Raw genomic sequence first — 21,169 nt, 5'->3', positions numbered from 1 at the left:
TGCCCGTCGACAAGGATTAAGCATTAGGCAATAAAGTGGTAACAGGGGTTTGGTCAGGAAACTTTTCCAGAATCAGACGAGAATTTCTTCTGATGCTTGGATCGTAATCGCTGGGACCACGGTCTTACGAGTCCGTGAAACAGGGCCGATAACATGACTCTGAAGTTGCTGCTCCCCCTTTCTAAATACGTCACTCCGGTTTTCGGCGAGACTCGGGCAAATGACGGTTTCGCCGATGACTCGAGACGACAATGGTAAATGGATGATGTAAGAGCCTAGATGATATGGAGATAGACAATACGATTGAACATTTGTTATGTACTTATGTGAAATGGGTTCATGTTGAGTTAACCAAGTTTTCGAAGACAACAACAAGATATGTTTGCTTTCACAGCAAGTCAGTCCAGCTATTGATATTCATCCAGTCCTGATCCGATGTAAAGCTATTAAACTGATGCACACCCTCTGCTCCAAGCAGCCGGTTCCAATCCGGCGGACTCTCAGGAACCATGACCTGCTCACCCTGTAGCCGCTGCGAAACTAGCGTCTCATATTCGCGATGGAGTTCCTCAAAGACACTATGCACAGCCTCGGCATTGGGCCAATGTCTTGCAAGTAAGATAGTGCATCGCAAAAGTCTCGATAACCTCTCCAACGCGTTAATAGCCACCAAAAAGGTTTGTGATGTCACTGCCGCGCGTATTTCTCCTGCAAATTGAATGCCCGCCGCTGTCACAGCACTGACGGATGTAAAGTGGCATTGACAAAGTTCATCCCGAGCAGAAAGCTTTTCGAGTGATGTTACAATTGCTTGGGCGGCGGCGGAACATATTGACGAGGAGCTGGGAGACGGGAGGTTGCGATGGAGATGGAGGAGGAGGAGGTTGTAGTGCATGCGTAGATGGCACGTCCACGAGTCGTCATCTTCTGCTACGGTAGATATACCTGATCTTAGGGACCAGAGACCGAGACGTGCATCGATTGATGAAATGTCTATCATACGATCTCTTGCAGGCGCGTTGAGGGCAATGACGTCTAAGCCAATGTAAGCCAGGTCGACGAGATGGTTTAGGAAATCTGGGTTTACGCCTGGAGTCTCAACCATTGAAGGATCGGTAGTCGCTGTATCAGCCATGTCCTCTTGCCGGAGTGGTTGTTGATCGATATCTTCTGCTCTCACCGCACACGGCCTTCCCGTTTCCAAAGCAGAGAAAACCTCACAGAAGAAAGCAGACCACCAACAGCGTCGATATTGAGCCATTTCAGCCGCCGGAAGCTGTGAACTCTTTCTGTGCGCTCCAAGACCTGTTCCTATACGTACTGCTATGCCAGCCCAATACCACGGCCCCCCCGCGACTGTGTCCCCATCACCGATGTGCCATGTAAACAACGCTGCGGCTTGTAGGAGATGCATCCTGTCTGATTCATGGCGCATGTGATATAGCATGCTTGCTCTTCGGAAGAGGATGTTCTGCACAGCATGACGGTCATTTGCAACGAGGGGATGAGAGCATGCGTGAGCACCTGCCATAAGAACTGATTGGAAGAGGAGTAGTGGTGGCGGGTTATCAGGAGTGCGGTACCTAGCAAGGAACTCTGGCTTCGACACAATGGGGAGAAAAGGGTGAATATGCTCAAAGTATGCTGTGACCAGAGCATCGCGAACCTCTTGAGCAGGAAAAGATGAGACTTCCGTGACCAGGTCCTGCGACATACCCCACGAGCTCGGTGTCGGCTTCCAAGAGTTTACCTGCCGGATAGGAGGATATGGGTAGTGCAATGGCTTCCCACCACCTGTCCTATCACTAGTTGAGCTTCCATCGGCCGCAGAATCCGCAAATGAGCCATGTGTATCCGGTCCTGTCGGTCCCGAAATGTCTCCTAGAATGGAAGAATACGGCTGTCTGAAGGACTTGTGCAAGTCAACGAGATGCACCAGATTTGATACAGCTGTTCCAACGTAGGCAATACGAAAGCTCTTGGTAGAGGCAAAGACAGCCCATGCTGCTGCACCGATACCGTGCTTGAAGAAACGGGCTAAACCTTCTCGGGCGAGTTTCTCTTGGCCATCCGACTGGGGAGCATTTTGTCTCTTGTCTTGTTGTTGTTGTTGTTGGGATGATTCCTGATCGGGTCCGATAGTAGATAAATGAGTATCGACGTTGGTGTTCCGACCTTGTACGGCTCCGGGGTCCGGATCCGGATGAGATATCCGTGGCGATTGACTTCTTGTTCTGTCCTGCAAGGAATGTCTCGATAATACCGAACTTCTTCTTTCATCCGTCCATTTTGATCTATTAAATATTAACACTATGCTCCCTCTTTTTACAGACACACGGTGAGCCAATGATCTCGGAGCCGTGGTACCCGAGACTTACCGGCATTCCAAGCCTGATTTTTCACAGACTGAGCAAGGCCCCGAAGGTCGGTCAACAATGTCGCAGCGGACTTTGCGACGACGACAAATATCACATGCTTTTCGTTGCTGGCGCCGACGTTTGTCGTGTTGCGCTTTTCGCGGCGTCGCGTCCATGATGATGCAAAGCTGTGTCAAATGGATAGAGGAGAAATCGGAACCGGTTGGCGGTAAGGATCGACAGTGAGTGGGTAGTCTCGGCTCCAGAGAGTTCAGAGCCGAGAGTTCGGGAATCGAACGGATATAGCGTCATTGGAGATACTCGCATCATCATTGTTCTCTAGAACGTGTGTATTCTGAACTGCTGCTATAGTATATTATCTAGAAATTCTCAATACTGATCGATACTTCTATGATTGACTCAGTGTAAGCAATTTAAGCGATAGTGACCATTTTCTTTCGTGAACAATGTATCTTCGCATTCCAAAATTAGACCCGACTTCGGTATTGCGGAGATCTGGACTCCTCACCATTGCATGAGCAGACCTCAACCGTACCAACAGACAGTTCAAACGCGATCATCCCCTGATAAAAAATGCCATTCATCATTCAAGGCTCAGTCATTCTGGTTACAGCAGGCACGTCTGGGCTTGGTCTCAGTGTAGCCACCAAACTCGTCGAACTCGGTGCAAATGTCGTGATAAACTACGCCTCCAACAAAGACCGTGCTGACAGTGCGCTTTCTCAACTCCAAGAATTGTCAAGGAAACAAGATCCCTTTCCCAAGTCCATCGCAATTCAAGCCGACGTCACTAAGAGATCCGAAATTCAGCGCTTGGTAGCCGAAACCGTTGCTGCTATGGGCAAGCTTGACGGTGTGGTGTCAAACGCCGGCTGGACCCAATTCGCGAACTTTTCTGATCTTGACGATAATGTCGATGAAGAGGTTTGGGATAAATGTTATGCGGCCAACGTCAAGTCACATCTGTTTCTTTGTCATGCTGCGAAGGAATATCTCGATAAGGCAAATGGGTCTTTTGTTATGACTTCGTCTGTTGCTGGAGTCAAGCCCAGTGGAAGTTCAATTGTGAGTCCCTACTTCTCTGTAGATGTTTTGAGACATGCCAAATTTACAAATACCCTAGGCTTACTCGGTCACGAAAGCTGCCCAAATTCATCTGGCAAAGTCTTTAGCTATGGTTATGGCGCCATCAATCCGTGTAAACGCAGTGTCTCCGGGATTTATGGAAACAGTAGGGAGGCCAGTGACCCCCATGATGTACAAGTAATAGCTAATAGTGGCAGAACTGGATCGCAGGTTTTCCACAGTCAAAGATTGATGAGGCAAGAGAAAAGACTCTCCTCAAGCGAATCACCCAGGTTGACGTATGTCACCTCGCCACTTCGGAAACAAATGCTAATAGTTGACAGGATGTGGCTGATCAGATCATTCTCCTTCTTAAATCGGAGTCTGTCACAGGAGCTAACGTTATTATTGATTCAGGCTTTTCTGTATGAGACAGACTGTCGCAATGGTTGTAGTGTTGTTCTTCGCGTACGTATATGTGATGTGCACAACGTCGGAACCCTTCCGAGCATCACATTCCGAGCAGGTAGATAAGGGCGAGGTTTCAATCTCGGTTTCGGGCGGAACAGATAACGTATCTTGATCCCAGATAGCAAAGATATGGACGATCTAATGTGATTCGGTTATTGCCTAGCCGTGACACTATAATACCACGATGTAGACTTATCCTTGCTGACTTGGAATACGGTTAGAGTTTATTCCTACATTTGTTAACCGCCACTACAACATTATTACATAAGAACTTATGCTTGCTGGTCCATGTTGACACAGGCTTGGAAGGTGGAGATCCAATGATCAAGGGATGCTGGTGATCGTCGCTTTAGATTAAAGTGCGTAATACTATCTGCTACAAGATTTCCCCATATACGGAAATTTTGTGTAGTGGGCAGCCAGGGCTAGGGGAGATCATAGGGGCAGCAGGCCTCAGTCGTATCCTCAAACGATTCCGAGTTGCCGATTCCGATCTTGAAACTAAACGTGAAGTTAATTTATTGAAACCTGATGCGAAGAGGCTCAGATGTTGTCACAGGGCGTGGTAACACAGGTACGTAATATCGATACTATGCATTGCTAAGTTCTCGATGTGAAAAGATTTTCATTCTATACAGCAACAGATAATTTTACATAAAGATAATTTACAACTTTGGCCCCTCCTGCTTGCAGCATCCTGATGTTAATTTTGATCCCACATCCTTGTCACTCGGCACGTCAATCGCCGGGTTCCTTGTGAAAAAGTCCGAAGGGCTGATATGCAACTGAAGCATCTCAACCGGCATGACTGGCCAATCCTCGCTTCGTGGATTATGCGTAAGTCCAAAGACACTCCACAAGACAATATCCTGATTCAGCACATCATCGCACCGATCAGCTGCGTCGCTGACACCCCCGACTTCAATCTTAGATTGCAAAGTGTAGCGACCTCCCGCGTAGAGCTCGTGGTCTTTGTACTTTGTTACCCACATGTGATGCTTTGCAAAGAGTGCGCGTTTGGCTTGCACACTGTTGGGGTCGGCAAGCAGGAGTTGGGTAGGTGGGGGAGTGATCTTGTAACCGACTGGCTTTCCAGATACAGGGTTTCGCTTGTTCAGGTTTTGGACCTTGAAGACTCTGTTGTTGAAAGGGGCTGCGTCAAGGCCCTGAGATGTGGTGATCTGTGTCTGGCAAACCTCATACAAGTTGCCCTGTGGATTTGTCCGCTTGTCCATTCTCAATGGAAGACTTTCTTCCTGCACGACAGTGTTCTCCGTGCCATCGATAGAAGGATCAATTCTGACACAGAAAACATGTTGGTGATTTTGAGCTAACGCGCCAGGGCTGACGACATTTCCCCAATCGCTTGTCTTGCCAGGATCAATATTCACAACTGACACGATGCCTGTTGCGCGAGCTTCCACGACGATACCCGCAGCTTGGTCAAACTTGTAGTTGAAGATGTACTCGTAGTTAGCGAGTGTGATGATGAATTGGATAACCAATTCGCGTCGGCGGGTAACAACGGCGCGGCCAGTGCGCCAGTCGGTGTGTTTCCAGTTGATGCCGTTGTCTTGCTCGTGAAGACAAATCATGTTCTTAGTATCTGAAGCTGTTCCATCTGAGTCGATGAGGACACCATCGAAGTACTAGCGAGATTGTGAGTATTGGGTTTTGTCTTGGATCTAAGAGATGACATACCTTGATAACTCCTAGACAGTCACAGCCGAGAGCCAAACTGTTGACGCAGTGTCCGAGACCTCCGTCGCCAAAGTCAAACGCCTGCTTGCGATGATAAGGTGGTCGGGGATCAGCATAAGGAACAGTCTATTTATGGTTAGCAATCTTGCAGTATTCGTCTCAAGTATAACTTACCATATCGCTGATACTCAATCTGTACAAGACAGGACGCCCATCATAGCGGATATCGTGAATAACTGCACCCTCACGAGGGTTGAAAGTGACCCTCATGCGCCATTTCTGCCACTGGATAAGGTTTCCATCCGAGACAGAAAAGCTTGGGCCTTGAGGCTGCACAATCATCAAAGGTTTTACATCCGTCCGGGTACCTCCAGACACAAGTTCGGGAATATACTCTGCTGGCTGGCAATGATCCAGAAGACCCGGCGCATGGGTCTTGTCCGTAAGACTATCACCTTTGCCTCCTGTAGCTGGCTCTTCGACGCGGACGATCTTTTTGGTCCTTGCATCCATAACTGGAATGAGAGGAACAGGATAGGCGTAAAAGTTAGAGTCGGGGTGTCCGTTCTTAGTATCACGCGCAAAAACAAGGGCCTGGAAGAAACGCGTGTTTCCATCCTCGAGATCTGGCGCGCCATAGGGCCAGGGCTCGATGACAGGCTCAAAGCCCGGTGGGAGCTTGATCTTTGCTAGCTTCTCCTTGAAGAGCTCTGATTCACCAACTGCCTTAACGACATCTTCAAATTCGTAGCTATTAATGTTAGCGGCCTGTACCAAAAACGCAACTTGGGGAATGGCTTACATTGTCAAACTAGATTGATGCTCGGGACTAACGACCTGTTGCTCGACAATGGTCCTCTTTGTAAGGTCAACCACGGACTCATAGTACTGTGTCTTGGATTCACCACCAATGATGTCGTAAAAGACCTGAGCACAACGATCAGGTCGCGGGGATGAAGAATGCAGAGAGTGAGAGTGCTCTAGTTCCAAGAACTTGAGAACTTCCTCCTTTGGCGGCTCGAAAAGATAGGACTGTCTGAAATAAAGCAAGGCGCCAGGGTGCGCCTGTTTAACAATATCTCTCGCAAGGTTCGTCTCAATTGCGCTTAATGCGGACAATGGATGTGGAATAGGCATGATGATCTAGAAGATAGAAGCAGGAATATAATTGGATAAAAACAATGATTGGAGTAGGGTATAAAGCTTTATGTGTCGGAATCGTTATATAAACAACAATGAAAGATTGTCTTGTCCTTGGTTGTTAAAATACTCCCTCTTGGCCCTCGGAATGAAGGATTCCGAGTCACCATGGCGGAATTGAGCTCGGAACATGGGACCATGTCTTTAAGTTTTAGGGTACGGAGTCGCAACTGTGCTACCCCATGTTTTGATAAACCCCCTGTCTAGTGCGTATGTGCCCACTGACTCGAGATCTGTTATCGGAAACGTGCCGCGCTATCCAGGGAACAGTACATATTCTTATCGCCGCTATGCTACACTCTGACGAAGCTATATCCGTACATGAACTAGTGATGTGGTCGCAATGAGCGATTCCGAGATAGCGTATTACTTGACGTTGGGGTGCTACAGAGTCGTGGGGATTGCATTTGATTCCTAATACTCAAACATTGCAAGTTACAACCTCCTCGACATTGCTTCAACCGACAGGTTTCGTTTAGGCGGGTCTGCTACGAGTTAAGCAGGTTACAGGGAATCACAAACTCTAATTACAAGCATATCCTTATCAGTATTGCTTTATTTATTAACTGACAAGTCCTCTCGAGTCACAACATTTCCGAGATACATTAACAGACCAACACACTTTGATGAGAAATAATATATCGACTTATTAACCTACAATGTCGAAAAACGAAGCAGATATCCTGGAGAAACAAGTCATGGATAAAGGTACTGGAAGTCTTACTGACGCGCCTTCTGCGAGCGAAGACGCCCTGCGCCTTGCACAGCTTGGACATGAGCAGGAACTGAGAAGACAATATTCTCTGGTCTCTTTGATTGCACTTTGTCTTTGTCTTGGGGCCACTTGGGAGGCTCTATCAACTGTCGTTGCTACCGCTTTGGTCAACGGAGGAGCGCCTTGTGTTTTCTACAACTAGTATGCCCTTTCAATGCCTCCTTGATGGAATCATACTTACACATAATCAAGTATTCTGTCGACCATCTTTTCGCTATGTGTTGCTGCTTCTCTTAGTGAGATAGCTTCTATATATCCTACTGCAGGAGGTACATCCCCATTCTTCTCGTTTCAATATACCCTGCTAATTCAATTGCCCAGGACAATACCACTGGGTAGCAGCCCTCGCCCCCTCCTCGATTTGCTCCTCCGCATCCTTCATGACCGGCTGGGTCAGCATAGGCGGCCAGGTAGTCTTGACTGCCTCCGCAGCCTTTGCAGCCGGTCTCGAAACACAATCACTTATCATCATCAACGATTCTTCATATATACCAGAGCGATGGCAGGGCCTTCTATTCTACTGGGCTGTCTTGATATATGCCCTTGTGCTCAATGTCTGGGGTCACAGAACTCTACCTTGGCATAACTACGTGTCTGGTACGTATTTGTACTTCCAGGGGCAATGTCGATGCTAATTGAATCGATCAGGCATTATCCATGTCCTTGGCTTTGTCATAGTTGTTGTCGTTCTCGGTGTGATGGCGCCTAAGAACACTTCTTCTTTCGTATTCAAGGAGGTCACCAATCAAAGTGGCTGGAGCGACGATGGTGTCTCGTGGCTAGTTGGCCTTTTGAGTACTGTTTATCCTTTCCTAGGGTATGTCTACTCCGCGTAACTCGGAAAACAAGAACTGACCCTGTCCAGATACGACGCTGCATGCCATCTGGCCGAAGAAATGCCCCACGCAAGCCGCAACGTTCCAATCGCGATGGTAGGTAGTGTCGGCATTAACGGTTTCCTTGGATTGGTGTACGCGATCATCCTTCTTTATTCCGCCGGTCCTCTAGAGACCCTTGTCACAACCCGCACGGGATATCCCTTCATGCAAATTTTCCTCGACGCAACAAAGAGCGAGGTCGGCACTACCCTTCTATCCCTGTTGATCATACTCGTCGCCGGGGCTGCTACCGTCGCGGGTACTACGTCGACGTCGCGAACACTGTGGGCCTTTGCACGGGACAGATCTACTCCGTTTGACAAGCAGCTCAGCAAAGTCAATCAGCGGTACGAAGTCCCCGTCTATGCCGTTGTTGTGACGGTCGTGCTGCAAATGTTGCTTGGCTTTATTTACCTTGGTAACACGACTGCCTTCAATGCAATCTTGTCCATGGCCATCATCGGGATGTATAGTAGTTATGCATTCCCCATCATCGCTATGCTGTTTTCCAGAAAGCGTCTTCAATCTGTCAATGCTTTTGGTCCCTTCAGGCTTGGACGTGTTGCAGGTCCTATGCTCAACGTCATTAGCTTGATTTGGATCATAGTTGTTGTGGTGTTTAGTGCTTTCCCTTCCGTCATGCCCGTTACAGCACAGAACATGAATTACTCGACTGTTGTCATGGCTGGCTGGATACTCCTGGGGGGATTGTATTATGTTATCTGGGGAAAGAAGAAGTATCAAGTACCAAATGTTGACATGGCTGTTCTGGATGGTGCTCGGGATTCGGTATATTAAGATTGTCCCTGTCAATGGTAGTTTATTATGAATCAGTAACCCCTGAATACACAATTACGCCTCTGTTATCGACTTAAAATTTCCTTGGTAGATACACGTGATATCCTGACTTACATCATGCCATTAAATCTACTCAAATCTCCGTCCAGCCCAATCCCAGTTTGACCATCTAGTCCTCCATGTGTCATAGATCCCTTGAGCAGACTGTCTTCCTCAAAAGCGCTGAATAAATTCAACAAATCGGTCTCCAGACCGAATCTATCGGATATAAAATCACCGAGGTCAAGAGTGCCCGTAGAAGTGTCCTCATGGTGATGTCCAGTATCCTTCTGCGCCCCAGAATGAGCTTCATTCTCAAGAGTTCTCGCCACAACTGCATTCCCACTTGATACAAGAGACGTATCCAACGATAAAGCACGGTTGATTGTCCCTCGGATCGACCTCCAAAGTCTTCGACTTACTTGTCCTTGCTGTGAGATGTTCTCTAGCAATTTTACGGCATCTCGAAAGTCTTGTCTGCAGCGGTTTGCAAATACGTCTGGTGCGTTACATACCGCTAGTAATATAGACGCCAAAGCAGCAGTGAGAAAATAATTGAATGTCGGCTTCTGACGAGTATATATATCACTTGTCTCATTCAGGTGCACCAGTACTTGGATAGTATCCTGAGCTAGACTAACCACGAGCTGTGCACCCTGCAGATCGGCGCGTAAGTTGGCGGTACTCATAACGTGATGTCGCAAAACTAGACTCCGTATATGATTGCCTCTTAAATAGAGGAGGGTTCGTAAACGTTGTAATGTTCGGGGCTGCTGTTGTGGTGCTTGAGAAAGGCGCGGAAAGATGAGTTGTAAGTTATGAGGTATGGAATGCATCCATTTCTGAGTTAGGAAGTCAAACAAATCCACTTTGTCTTTCGGGATGGAGAGAGGTGATGAGTCGAGGGGCAATTCTTCCCAGACTTTGGAACATAACCGAGCGTAGGAGACCATACACATAAGATAGGGATGGTGGGTCTGGACAGTTTATCAGCATATGGTACCTTCTGTAAGACGATATAACGCGAGGGAGACATACCGGATCTGGCAGTTGGGGATCAATGTCGCGATCCGAAATTCCAAAAGACAAACTTGTACCATAACTCCACCTCCGGTCAAGGATATAAACGCACCAAAAACATCGCAAAGCCAAATCCCGTTCCTGGGGGTCCTTGAAGTTCTCCAGAAGTGAGGCCCGACGATGTAGTCCAGCTTCAATAGATTCTCTTCCGGCACTGCCAATGGCCCTCCAGGCTAGAAGTTCTTCTCCGCAGAAGAACCAGTAAATGCTCTGACATATGTTAGTCGGAGGCATACTGAGAGTGGAATACGCACCAGCATCATCATCAGTTGAAGTTCTTGAATATCGATAAATGCTTCGCCTGAAACACTGCATATCACAGGCTCGACTTCGTCTACGAGTCTTTTGCTAAGGTTGTTCTGCCCTTGGGCTTCGATTGCCAGAGCTGTACCGACAGCTAATTTGATAGCTTGTATTTCCTTGAGCGTATTTTCTTCAGGAGAATCAAGGACTGATGTGACATTGCGAGACAGGCTTTCCATTTCGATAAATGGATATACAGTTGCAACTTCTTCGCGATACAGTTCTAGAAGTCGCTTTATCTCCCCTGCACCCAAACTCGAAAGAACATCAACATCTCTCAATGGGAGGGATCCACGGTCACTTTCAATATCTGGCGCTGAATCTGATGGGGAAGCAGACAGACTCATGGCGGTACCCGGGCAGCGCTCGATACCCATGCCCGAAAGAGAATTCTCGGCAATTTGGAAGCTGTAGGCGGATCGCATCGGACCAACAAATTGTGGTTCTCTGGGCTCATTTCTGACATTTCGAAGTTCTTGTCTGTATGTCGATGCGTGGCCCTGCGACATAGATGTTGTGGTAGATGGATCAGTGAGTTGAGGAAGACGCTGAGATACGTCGTGCAGAGCTGTTGTTAAGGCGCTGACTTGGTTTTGAAGGGCAGCAACTTGTTGATTCAGAGATGTAAGATCTGGTCTACCAATTTGATTAGCCTTTGGGTTTTCCTAAGCAACTAAGACATGATTTGACGAACTGTGGCTCCAGTGTTGACCGTCTTGTCGAACGGTCATTATTTTCATTTGATGAGTGAGTAGTGGCAGGAGTAGCAAAGACGCACTCAGCGTTATTCGCAGCGCATCTCCTACAGACGTGCTCGCCTTCTTCTCTTACACATTTCAATTTCCGTTTCTTGCACGTATCACTGATAATGTCAGTTTAAGCCCAATCCAATCTGTATGACGCGTGTACCATGCTATCGGCGCGTATTTGGCGCGTTTGCTGCGTCGATTAGATAATTCTAATGATTCAGCTGTTGATCGCTTGGGGTTGATTTCCATGACGACACATGGATCAAAGTCATGGGAGGGAAAAGACAGATGATAATCAGGTACAGTTGGGTTTAGTTATGCAGTGTCATAGTAAAGGTGGAAAAGTGGTCGACTAAAAAACAGGCCGGCCACTCTGGGGTCCCCTGCACTTTTGAGTGATTCCGCTAGTCAAGTGTGTCAAGATAAGGAAGGCACTTATGCTAGACCCGAAATGCGGGACTCTCAGTGAGACCCTAGGAAATCATGTACTAAGTTCTATAGTGCTCCGGAATTCCTGCAGACTTCCGACGTCCACAATAAACACCACACGAACTACAAAAGGCGCTTTGAATTGCCTCGGCTGTTTTATGTAACAATAAAGATGAATGATGAAACTGTTGAGTGTGGTATTGCTTCTCCGGTTTGGAAAACAGTGTAACCAAATAAATTTAGGTCTCTGCCTACCCTACTACCTAGACCAGGTACTTGTTGGTTCCACATTTCTTCGTCTTCATTAACATGGACACGACTAAAATAATGGCTAAACATGAATCCAGGCTATATTTGCCCTGTGAAGTTTGTTGGAAAATAATATCCAAGCACAAGGTAGTAATATCAAGTATGATTCTATACTTGGTGCAGCTTTTGTGCCAATTCCTTATTCACATTGTCATGTAGACTAGTCTTTGGTAATAAAATTCCTAGACGCCTATTAGAGCCCAAGGCTTACACTACACGGTCGCTAGCTACGGTAAAGCTTACTCATCCCTATTCAGCGCATTTGCGATTTATTACGTGTTCCTGCATTGAGTAGTGTGCTGCAGTGCAGATACAAAGACTGGGGGAATGTGCACATTTCCACGATGACAATCGCCCGTAAGACGAAAAGCCGATGGAAATTAGACGTGCCTGGCACTATTCACAAACGAACCATATCATTTGGATATAAAAAGTCAATGTCCCGATATCACGATGATGACAGTCGCTCCAGCGCACAGTTGTTGATCCTGCTACGCACTAACATTGAACTGAGGTTTATCTAGATGTAAGTAAGTACTGACCTGGTTGGGAGGCACAATATAAATTATAGGAATCTACATACTATCAATCACCAAATTCTAGGGCCGATTTTAGTACATAGCACTGTAGTTGTAAACCAAGAGTCCCCTTGTAGAGATGAATCAAGATTCACTAGAACATGCTGCCGCGTCAGGTTCTTAACACGAGAGGCTGAGAAACATCCATGGCAGTACAGGCTGCCATGCCATTCTGTAGTATTAAATCTACTAATGTGTAAAGAAATTTGAATGTGATAAAACACACTTATTTGGTTGTTTCTTCTATTGCTCTCATGTCATGTTGCTGCTTGTCGCCTGTCGTTGTACTCGAAACTTTGACTAGGTACTTGGAGAACTGAAATCGAGATGTACCTATAATCTGAAATGAGTTGGTCAGGTATTGATGACAGCTGTCTAATAACTACTGGAAGAAATGGGTACAGCATATAGAACATTGTAATAAGAACGGTGCTAGTGCTAATGCTGTTGAGTGCTCTTGTTGGGCGATGGAGCTGGTAACTATAATAAGATGTGTCTTATTTACTTTAATTTATTTATCCATGCTACTTCACGTTACAAAAGTTCGCCTCAAACTTGTTGCTCAACGAGATTCTAGAATTTTCAATCGGCCAGGCAGTATCTTTCTTCCACAGAAACACGAGGCTGCAGAGCGGTAGCCTTATTTGGCCAATAGGCGCCACCTTGAATATGACATGGACACTCAAAAATACTCATCCCCGCCACGTTGTTTCTTTCACCTACATCATCGGCAATCACGAGAAGCAACGCAAACTTTGCTTCTGTTTCTGGCTAGTCCAAAGTTTGGTGATCATCATAAATCCAGTAATCTTTCGAGACATCTGTATTTGAAACCTTGACAGCTCTATAGCGTTCGGTATTATGCTACAAATGCCCGATACTCCGCGACACGGTCGCACCTTTTGGAGAGGCTCTCTTGATGAAAAGCCACGCAAACCCTTTCAACTCTCCCTCTTACTTGACGACGAAGACTATCGAGATGAACACACGACCCTACGCTTCATTCAAGACAGTTGGATCGAAGCCTTACATGGTGATGAGTCTCAGTTACAAATGCCGCCGATACACCACAGTGGATTGGATTACGGAAACGAAATGCTGGAAATATTCGCTATCCTTGTTCACATGGATCATCATGCGTTGAGTATGATTAATGATTTCCTGCCGTTTCGCGCCCTAGACGATTTTTATTCTTGTTACCTTGATTCAACAGGCGACTACCGCGACACAAATTGTTCCCGTGCGCTTAAGGCAGTCTCAAGTGATAGGAATATTCACAGAGAATATATACGTGATTTTTATCTGGAAAGATCTATTGCCAGATATGAGGAGTGCAGCTGGGTAATACAGATAACACTGTGCGATACAGTTCCTAGCTGCATTCCTCATATCTGTCAATTGATCGTCCTAGACAAAAATGACATATATATTCTCTGTGAATCTCCCTATCACCTAATTCATGTCCATCTTTTGCTAACTGTTGGTATTACGAAAGGGAAAATTATCTTGACTATTGGGGTTCAAGGCACGATGCAAAGAGCGAGGAGCCAGGCATGGAAGATCAGATATGGAGGATTTGCCACCAACTACATACATATTTGGTTGGCGATGCGAAGTGTTGAAAGGCTTCCTGAGGACAGACAACGTCTGTCGGTTCGACTGTTTCCTTGCCTATCGTTCATATGTCAGCAGAATGTACCCCTCCAGTCGAGGATCAAATGGGTGGAGAGCTCTAGTTCCGAGGGTTGGTGGTTGTCTAATGCGACGACCAGAAACGTCAACCAGGGACAACACTGTGCAGAGGGTACCCAAAACACAGGAAGTAACTCTGGAGAAGGACGAAAGAATAACAAGGAAGATGCCCAACAACTCCAAAGACCGTCGACTTGGCCTATTCGCTCCAGTAAGAAAAGATCCGCGACCACGGAAGAACTCCCAGAAGGCGATGGCGATGACGGATCAAGTGGCAGAAACCCTCACAAAAAGCGACGTCTTGAGAACGAGAAGACAAACCCGAGGTTTGCTTGTCCCTTCTTCAAGCACAACCCTACTAAGTTTATCGGCGAACGGTCGTGTTGCGGGCCGGGATGGATCAACGTCCAACGAGTCAAGTAAGGAAGCTGAGGTCTAACTTACTTCCATGTTTATCCTACTAACTTTGATGAAACCAGAGAGCATATATTTCGGAAGCATGGGGCCCCGGAATTTCAATGTGCAAGGTGCTTTACCGACTTCGAAAACGATTCAGATTTAGATGAACACCGACGAAACACGGTGGCATGCGAAGTTCGGGATAGACCGTCAGCTCCGCCTCGGGTTGACAAGGGGATGATGCAGCTGTTAAAACAGCGAAAGAAATCTACTACTCCTGTGACGGAGATGGATAAATGGTATACCGTGTATAAAATTATTTTTCCACACGAAACTCAAGTTCCAAGTCCTTGTTAGTTGCAGAATTCCAAAACAGGCAAACGATGAATCAACTAATATTATAACAGACTACGAGCTGGAGGAGAAAGGGCTAACAAGCCCCTCTGAGACTACTGCGGAAGAAATGTTTCAGAAGAATCTAAAAGAAACATTACCACTAGAGGCCTTAACAAACATGGGATTGATGGATCTCGTAATGCCTGGTGTTATGTCCGCTTTCAACAAGACATTGTCAGCTTTACACGACCAAAAGACGACTATGATATCAGAAGACACACAGCTAACCACAACCACTATTAAGGAATCATGGCATGAAGTTACTGGGCGGTATACAATGGGACAGAGCTCGCCTCAAGTTTGCAACACGGTCAAAGATGAACCCAACGATTTATGGACGCCTTTATCTCACCTTGATTCTGCCACTCAGGGTCCGACACATTTGTTCAGTCTTGGGTCGGATAGCATGCACTCAGAGGTAGATACAAGTGATTCTTCATGGCAAACAGCACTAAATCACGGGTTCCCTATCGATGGGCCATCATGGAATCTTAACGATGATTCATTTAATCCCGTTGTAAACTTCGCTATGGGTGTATGGGAACCATTGCTTGACCATGACTATGTTTGGGGTGAAGAGGCTTCGAGAGATTAGCAATATCTAGAGAAAGAACATCACTGCAAATAAGAGGATTTAGTTGGAAAGATTATCTACATATGCACACAAAGCTCATCAGCCATGAGTGAGAGAAGCGTAGTATGCATTTGGTCCACTAATTGCCAGAGTTCCATGTATATATGTCCAGTAATGCTAAGTAAAATAGCCATCGCATTCTTTCTCTAAGAAATTCATATGCTCCTGTTCGTCCGTTGATGTCTCACCCACCCTCCATTTATCTGTTAAAAGGCCTTCTGGATCCGGTGTAAACGCGTGGGTAGGAACACAATCTGCAGCAGGTGTTGGAAGCTGAAGTGGGCCCTCATGGGCTGTTGATGCGGAAGTACTTGGGAGGCTCTCAAGGCTGGCTGCCTGAGCCACAATGTTTTTGGCAGGATGTGGGCCAATTCTGCTAAGGGTATCATAGAAGACTGGCAGGTACTTGTAAAAGGCACGCACGTTCTTGGTCGCTTCCTCCTGACTTGTTCCGCCTTGGCTAGCAAAGTCAAGGACCAATCTCTTCATGAAACTCTCCGTGGGGTTACGCACAACGGCCAGAGCCTGATTGAATGTCGGGATGTATGGGGCTGGTATATGAATGGCGTCGGGATGGGCGAGTCGATACATCTCAGTCCATACCATGTCATATGGATCACCTTCCTTCTTGCGCAATTTGAGGATATTGTCGATGCGGTTGGCTGAGAAGTGCATGGGTGTTTCGCAGTTATTGCCGCATTTGCAGACATGTTTCTTCCTCATGTGTTCACTGTTGCACAATAGATGTGGTTAGAATAATAGATGCAGAGGATAAAGGACGATGTTGCGCACCGAAAATGCCTCCAGTCTGCCTCGCCAGTACGGCATGCTTCAGGAACAAGGTGAGGGTCCGCGTAAGATTGAAAGAATATGCAGGCGATTCGATATGAGGTCACTGATTCTGGCAAAGCACTCATGGTGGTGAGCTGGGGCAATGATTGCGACGTTTAGTGCTGGGGCTGCTACCATTTCCCCAGATATCGAGGTTACTGCCGCTGCGAATCAAAAGAATAAAATAGTTTATTTGCGATATATGAGTAGACGACGATGCATGGAAAGAAAAAGCAGGAGGAAACACATATTTCAACTCCCTCTACGTGAATGCACCTGGCGGTCGGACCTCCGAGACTCTTCGAAGAAAACACAGATGACGTCCATTGGGCTCGAACACGTCCGCCGTTGGGATTCTTGTTGGAACAATTTTCTAGATTGTAGGTAGACGTCGGTCTTATTCGTTGTTGTCTTAGCTCGAAATGCCTTGGCCAGTAGAAATCACAGTATTTTTAGCAGTTGGCTGAGAGCCTGGTGATATATCACTGCATCGGGGTTGAAAACAACAGTGTATGCAGGAGATTCGGTGAGCCACACTGCAAGGCATTCTGGTTACCCCTCACCTGCAAGTCGAGGCGGGCATTGGCCTGGTGGTGGTGGGAAATGTCGAGATGGACATTTCCCACCTGTCTTGGTCCAATGAACCGTCATCCAGATTGGACCTATAGCGACTGCATGAGTCCTGCGATGTCGGCATGCTGTAATTAATGGCTGCCAGACTGATGGAGGTAGCTTTGATCGTGGTAGACGTGGCCCATGTTGGATGAGATTGATCGAACAACGTCAGGAGGTAAACAACTTCATCTTCACGCACCAAGTTTGTTACTCTACCTTCAAAAACGAAACGACAAAAGAAAACAAACAAGACTAGTAACTTAACAAAGAAGGTAAAGTCGACGATAGTGGCTTGAAACAGGGTGGGGGAGCTCGAGCAAGGGGCTGATGCCTGAGGTGAAATAGAAATGACGACCGGCAGAGTAGTAGAGGCCGACAGGCCCACGAGACTTCGACGTTATGTGTTCGGGGATGGACAGTCGGATGTACAGAGACGTTTGGCTTCAGGAATATCAGCTCCGACAGTTGCAGAGAAGATCGCAGAGATGAGGAGACACTTGGAGTCGCTGGGTCATGGGCCTACAGCAGCGAACGAGGAACAGCAGAACAACAAGATGGCTCGTGAGCTCGAAAAACTGGCACAAGTATCTGGAGTAGCAACACCAAGACAACGAAGCTGATATACTGGCACAATCTTCGAGGCTGGGATATATATATCGTGTCGGGCAGGGATCAGGAAGGGCGTTCGCGAATCGAAAGGTTTCGGCAAAGTCGTCGTCGAGACTAGAAGATCTGGAAAAAGGGAACAAAATTGCTAAACAGAGCATTAAAGCAGAGAATGGACAATCTAGGAAGAGTTCTGGTTTTAAGAAGGCCAAGCTTTATTTTCTATACACTACATTTACACAAAGCCGTATCACTCAAAGCTGAACGCATTTGCGTCCGGACGCAAATGCGTCGAGTGCTGGAGAGCGATTGACGCCAGGGAGCGGCTGACTACCTCACCCAACGACTGTGGTGGCTGATACAGCGGTACATCGGTCACCTTGCTGCGTATTGGTGGAGATAACAAATGTCTCGTCTCTTGCTTTCGTATAACCGCCATGCCTCGAGCGGACATTTCACCCTTGAGTAGATCAGACCATTGTACTAACAAACAACGCCCTCCAATCATTAGGTCGTTTTCAAGCCTGTCGCTAATTAGGCTCAGGCGAGGTTTTCCCGAATTATGTAGGCTGGATAGCCTTTCAAACCCCGATTTTGAAGCCAGATATATCAGTGATGCACATACAATCCTGCTAAAGGAATCAATGTTGCAAGTGGTTCGGCTTTTTATCAACTGAATATGACGGTGTGACAGATGTTTGATTGCCCATGAGGCCCCCGTTATGTATTTGGTCTCTTATCTCATTGTCTTACCTCAGCCACTCTTCGTCAGACACTGCCAAGGTCGGTCACAACAGCCACGGGCGACTAAATAGCTTCAACACTTGCAAAACTCTTGGTCTGCCTACGGTGAGCTTCGACGCTTGCACAGGGGTCAAGATTTATGTCCACCAGCTAGCAATGCCAAGTCGGCCAACTCAATTCCATTTATCATTTATTTCCTTTTGTGAGTATGGCTGCAGTAGTATTCACCCTAGAACACACTACCCAACATGGCATTTACCACCTCAGAACGATGAATAGATCTTGGCATAAACGGTCCCTGCGTATCTCAAGTCTTCGTGACCACTGATACCTGGGTAGTGGAATTTTGGCGCTTCGATAATGCTTTCTTGGCAGCCCGGGTTGCTCCCCTAGCTTCGCTTGTCATCCCATTTACAAAAAGGCTGGGCGCTAGCGAAATAGAGTTTCGTGAAAAAACACGCTACAAGCATGGAACACTGGATTGGGATACAACTGCCAAACTGACCATCTTCTCGCCTATCGCAACCTTTGTTTTCCTCTGCTGGGAAGGCCTAATTAACCTGATCGAGCTTCGGATCGCGCGGACGACCTTCCTGTCCCAGATATTGAATATCCCCTGTGCAGTATTCCCACGATTCAACCCAAAGTCAAGCTATTTCCCATAGTGTCCGATCCTTCGTGCTTCTCATTTCCCTTGGTCGCATCCTCAAAACCCCTTTACTCACCAGCCTAAGACTGGACTGGGCAGGCCATATCGTGGCGCCGCCCGCGTAAGCTTTTGGTCTGGAAATAACGTCTCGTTGATGCTAACAATTTAAACTCGCACAAGGTTGTGGTTGCCTTGACTCGGACGGCTAACCTTGTCCGATGGGTCCATGCAACCACCGAAGTGGTGCACCATATATCGAGTGTTCTGCAGGTTACCGACAGCGTTTCTGTTTCTCTTTGTTCTTCATTTTCTTTCGTCCTCCCCTGTAACCCTTTCTAATTTTGAGCCTGCACTCGCAGGCTGCGTCCCTTTGCAGTGATGATTTCCAGCACTGCCGTCATGGTACTTATATCCGTAACAAAAAAACAATCAAACTTGCTGACATGGCGTAGGCATTTGAATGGACAATCCTCGTCCTCGCGTATGTCCTTGTCGCCTGTCGTGTCTATGTCCGCATATTCCTCCGAGGCGTTGGCTTACACGCAGCCGACTACTGGTTGATCGTCGGCTTGATATCCTGCCAGGGTCTCCTTATCTGCGATACCCATACATTCCGGATGCATGCCATGGATGACTTTGTACTTGCGAGTAACAGTATACCTATCAAAAAGGTTTGAGAGATCCTTACCAGTTGATTGGCCGTTGGTCTATAAGGGTTAACTGATGTTCTTATTCTAGATCCGATTCGCGACGAACTACTTCTTTGACGTGGGCATTTACTTTCCAAAGTTTAGTATCATCGCCTTTTACTTTAATCTCGTGCCTGTTACAAATCCTATGATGAGGCGTTTACTTTTTGCCTTGACTGGTATAACGGTGGCCTTTGCGTTTATCACCATCCTTTGTGATACTTTCTGGTGTGGGCCTAACCCTTCACTTAACTGGTAATTCACTCGATGTACCATCTTCGTCCTGATCACTAACAGGTTTCTAGGGCGGAAGGTGATCAGAAGTGCACGGTTTTCACGTCGATGACTCTCATGAGGTTGAACTGGTCTTTGAACTTTATAACGGAAGTCCTCAGTATGTTTCCATAGTCCCATCACCTGGTCTTGTCCTTCTGACGTTCTTCAAAGATCTCGTATTCCCTATTCCGCTGTTGCAAGGCCTGATGACATCAACACGAAAGAAGATCGGACTAGCTGTCGTCTTCGGGATGGGTATCATCACCATCGCTGTCAGTATTGGCAGATTTGCCACAATGCTCTACGTCAGCAATGACATATCCATCTGTAATTTTTTCCAATCCCTCAACCCAGGCACAGCTTTGACTAACAACCTTTTAGATATCTGGGCCACAGCCGAAATCTGCATCTCTGTCATGATCGTCGCCCTAACAGCTCTCCGACCTCTCCTCCGAAAGATGACCAACTCGATGTCCACGAGCAGTGACGATCGCTCAAGGAATCCGTCCAGGAAAACAGGATTAACAAGAGGTTCGATGTATTGGCCGGGAGGAAACAAGATACCCCGGAGACATGTCGTTGAAGTGGGCTCAGAGAGTCTAGCGGGCAGCGAGACGGAGTTGAATAATATGAATCGGGGGATTATGATGACAAAACAAGTCACTGTGTCGATTGCTAAAGCGGAATCGGACGTGGAAAGTAGTCGATAATGAACATTAGAGTTAAATGGAAATCCTGTAGATATAGTAATAATTTTCAACGAAAACAGCAGAAGTCACTCGACCTAGACCAACTTAGTGCCCAGGCTTCCAACAAAGCGTTATTTATCATTATCTATATATCTTGTCGCGATACCATAAACAAGAAGTCAGTAACTTGTCGATA

The 21,169-nt window shown here is 46.8% G+C and overlaps 8 protein-coding genes across 8 annotated transcripts; 4 read left to right on the top strand and 4 right to left on the bottom strand.

Moving 5' to 3' along the window:
- Positions 1-204: 204 nt before the first annotated feature.
- Positions 205-2,539, bottom strand: EDB82DRAFT_486379 (fungal-specific transcription factor domain-containing protein). Its single transcript, XM_025730792.2, has 2 exons — positions 2,379-2,539; positions 205-2,294 (listed from the first exon to the last, which is right to left on the bottom strand). The coding sequence occupies exons 1-2, from the start codon at positions 2,531-2,533 to the stop codon at positions 389-391; spliced, it is 2,061 nt and encodes a 686-aa protein (XP_025589882.1). The 5' UTR covers positions 2,534-2,539; the 3' UTR covers positions 205-388.
- Positions 2,540-2,748: 209 nt separating this feature from the next.
- Positions 2,749-4,148, top strand: EDB82DRAFT_486376 (uncharacterized protein). The gene is made up of 4 exons (XM_025730793.2): positions 2,749-3,443; positions 3,502-3,609; positions 3,662-3,742; positions 3,788-4,148. Exons 1-4 carry the CDS (start codon positions 2,952-2,954, stop codon positions 3,872-3,874), a joined length of 768 nt encoding a protein of 255 aa, XP_025589883.1. The 5' UTR covers positions 2,749-2,951; the 3' UTR covers positions 3,875-4,148.
- Positions 4,149-4,521: 373 nt separating this feature from the next.
- Positions 4,522-6,864, bottom strand: EDB82DRAFT_564770 (copper amine oxidase). The gene is made up of 4 exons (XM_025730794.2): positions 6,418-6,864; positions 5,790-6,366; positions 5,616-5,741; positions 4,522-5,563 (listed from the first exon to the last, which is right to left on the bottom strand). The coding sequence occupies exons 1-4, from the start codon at positions 6,750-6,752 to the stop codon at positions 4,580-4,582; spliced, it is 2,022 nt and encodes a 673-aa protein (XP_025589884.1). The 5' UTR covers positions 6,753-6,864; the 3' UTR covers positions 4,522-4,579.
- Positions 6,865-7,032: 168 nt separating this feature from the next.
- On the top strand, positions 7,033-9,266 carry EDB82DRAFT_456570 (amino acid/polyamine transporter I; the record flags this gene model as incomplete). The annotated part of the gene is made up of 5 exons (XM_025730795.2): positions 7,033-7,731; positions 7,783-7,859; positions 7,912-8,187; positions 8,239-8,407; positions 8,456-9,266. Exons 1-5 carry the CDS (start codon positions 7,475-7,477, stop codon positions 9,264-9,266), a joined length of 1,590 nt encoding a protein of 529 aa, XP_025589885.1. The 5' UTR covers positions 7,033-7,474.
- EDB82DRAFT_532577 (uncharacterized protein) lies at positions 9,255-11,774 on the bottom strand. Its single transcript, XM_025730796.2, has 5 exons — positions 11,598-11,774; positions 11,383-11,550; positions 10,640-11,324; positions 10,344-10,595; positions 9,255-10,282 (listed from the first exon to the last, which is right to left on the bottom strand). Exons 1-5 carry the CDS (start codon positions 11,684-11,686, stop codon positions 9,377-9,379), a joined length of 2,100 nt encoding a protein of 699 aa, XP_025589886.1. The 5' UTR covers positions 11,687-11,774; the 3' UTR covers positions 9,255-9,376.
- A 1,670-nt stretch (positions 11,775-13,444) lies between these two features.
- EDB82DRAFT_486372 (uncharacterized protein) lies at positions 13,445-15,876 on the top strand. The gene is made up of 3 exons (XM_025730799.2): positions 13,445-14,864; positions 14,925-15,196; positions 15,252-15,876. Exons 1-3 carry the CDS (start codon positions 13,615-13,617, stop codon positions 15,833-15,835), a joined length of 2,106 nt encoding a protein of 701 aa, XP_025589888.2. The 5' UTR covers positions 13,445-13,614; the 3' UTR covers positions 15,836-15,876.
- A 37-nt stretch (positions 15,877-15,913) lies between these two features.
- On the bottom strand, positions 15,914-17,257 carry EDB82DRAFT_44664 (uncharacterized protein). The gene is made up of 2 exons (XM_025730800.2): positions 16,667-17,257; positions 15,914-16,604 (listed from the first exon to the last, which is right to left on the bottom strand). The coding sequence occupies exons 1-2, from the start codon at positions 16,789-16,791 to the stop codon at positions 15,992-15,994; spliced, it is 738 nt and encodes a 245-aa protein (XP_025589889.2). The 5' UTR covers positions 16,792-17,257; the 3' UTR covers positions 15,914-15,991.
- Positions 17,258-19,516: 2,259 nt separating this feature from the next.
- Positions 19,517-21,103, top strand: EDB82DRAFT_44561 (uncharacterized protein). Its single transcript, XM_065607798.1, has 5 exons — positions 19,517-19,721; positions 19,772-19,990; positions 20,058-20,263; positions 20,314-20,402; positions 20,456-21,103. The coding sequence occupies exons 1-5, from the start codon at positions 19,698-19,700 to the stop codon at positions 20,992-20,994; spliced, it is 1,077 nt and encodes a 358-aa protein (XP_065465545.1). The 5' UTR covers positions 19,517-19,697; the 3' UTR covers positions 20,995-21,103.
- Positions 21,104-21,169: the final 66 nt, after the last annotated feature.

Source organism: Fusarium venenatum, assembly GCF_020744135.1.
Source record: "Fusarium venenatum strain MPI-CAGE-CH-0201 chromosome Unknown EDB82scaffold_1, whole genome shotgun sequence".
NCBI classification, from domain to species: Eukaryota; Fungi; Ascomycota; class Sordariomycetes; order Hypocreales; family Nectriaceae; genus Fusarium; species Fusarium venenatum.
Note: the sequence above shows the minus strand (reverse complement) of the source record. Positions and strands in the feature narration are given on the sequence as shown.

Excerpts from the sequence above, each read along its gene's own strand:
- EDB82DRAFT_44561 (XM_065607798.1), top strand. The coding sequence starts at position 19,698 with ATGATTTCCAGCACTGCCGTCATG. Across the intron at positions 20,264-20,313 it reads CCTAACCCTTCACTTAACTG|GGCGGAAGGTGATCAGAAGT; the intron begins GTAATTCACTCG and ends ACAGGTTTCTAG. Across the intron at positions 20,403-20,455 it reads CTTTATAACGGAAGTCCTCA|ATCTCGTATTCCCTATTCCG; the intron begins GTATGTTTCCAT and ends CGTTCTTCAAAG.
- EDB82DRAFT_486379 (XM_025730792.2), bottom strand. The coding sequence starts at position 2,533 with ATGGACGCGACGCCGCGAAAAGCGCAACACGACAAACGTCGGCGCCAG. Across the intron at positions 2,295-2,378 it reads AAATCAGGCTTGGAATGCCG|ATCAAAATGGACGGATGAAA; the intron begins GTAAGTCTCGGG and ends AATATTTAATAG.
- EDB82DRAFT_532577 (XM_025730796.2), bottom strand. The coding sequence starts at position 11,686 with ATGGAAATCAACCCCAAGCGATCAACAGCTGAATCATTAGAATTATCT. Across the intron at positions 11,551-11,597 it reads AAATACGCGCCGATAGCATG|TGATACGTGCAAGAAACGGA; the intron begins GTACACGCGTCA and ends TGACATTATCAG. Across the intron at positions 10,596-10,639 it reads TTCAACTGATGATGATGCTG|AGCATTTACTGGTTCTTCTG; the intron begins GTGCGTATTCCA and ends AACATATGTCAG.
- EDB82DRAFT_564770 (XM_025730794.2), bottom strand. The coding sequence starts at position 6,752 with ATGCCTATTCCACATCCATTGTCCGCATTAAGCGCAATTGAGACGAAC. Across the intron at positions 6,367-6,417 it reads CATCAATCTAGTTTGACAAT|CTACGAATTTGAAGATGTCG; the intron begins GTAAGCCATTCC and ends TAACATTAATAG. Across the intron at positions 5,564-5,615 it reads ACTGTCTAGGAGTTATCAAG|TACTTCGATGGTGTCCTCAT; the intron begins GTATGTCATCTC and ends CAATCTCGCTAG.
- EDB82DRAFT_44664 (XM_025730800.2), bottom strand. The coding sequence starts at position 16,791 with ATGAGTGCTTTGCCAGAATCAGTGACCTCATATCGAATCGCCTGCATA. Across the intron at positions 16,605-16,666 it reads GCAGACTGGAGGCATTTTCG|TGAACACATGAGGAAGAAAC; the intron begins GTGCGCAACATC and ends ATTGTGCAACAG.
- EDB82DRAFT_486376 (XM_025730793.2), top strand. The coding sequence starts at position 2,952 with ATGCCATTCATCATTCAAGGCTCAGTCATTCTGGTTACAGCAGGCACG. Across the intron at positions 3,444-3,501 it reads AGCCCAGTGGAAGTTCAATT|GCTTACTCGGTCACGAAAGC; the intron begins GTGAGTCCCTAC and ends CAAATACCCTAG. Across the intron at positions 3,610-3,661 it reads CTCCGGGATTTATGGAAACA|AACTGGATCGCAGGTTTTCC; the intron begins GTAGGGAGGCCA and ends TAATAGTGGCAG.
- EDB82DRAFT_486372 (XM_025730799.2), top strand. The coding sequence starts at position 13,615 with ATGCTACAAATGCCCGATACTCCGCGACACGGTCGCACCTTTTGGAGA. Across the intron at positions 14,865-14,924 it reads ATCAACGTCCAACGAGTCAA|AGAGCATATATTTCGGAAGC; the intron begins GTAAGGAAGCTG and ends TGATGAAACCAG. Across the intron at positions 15,197-15,251 it reads AACTCAAGTTCCAAGTCCTT|ACTACGAGCTGGAGGAGAAA; the intron begins GTTAGTTGCAGA and ends ATATTATAACAG.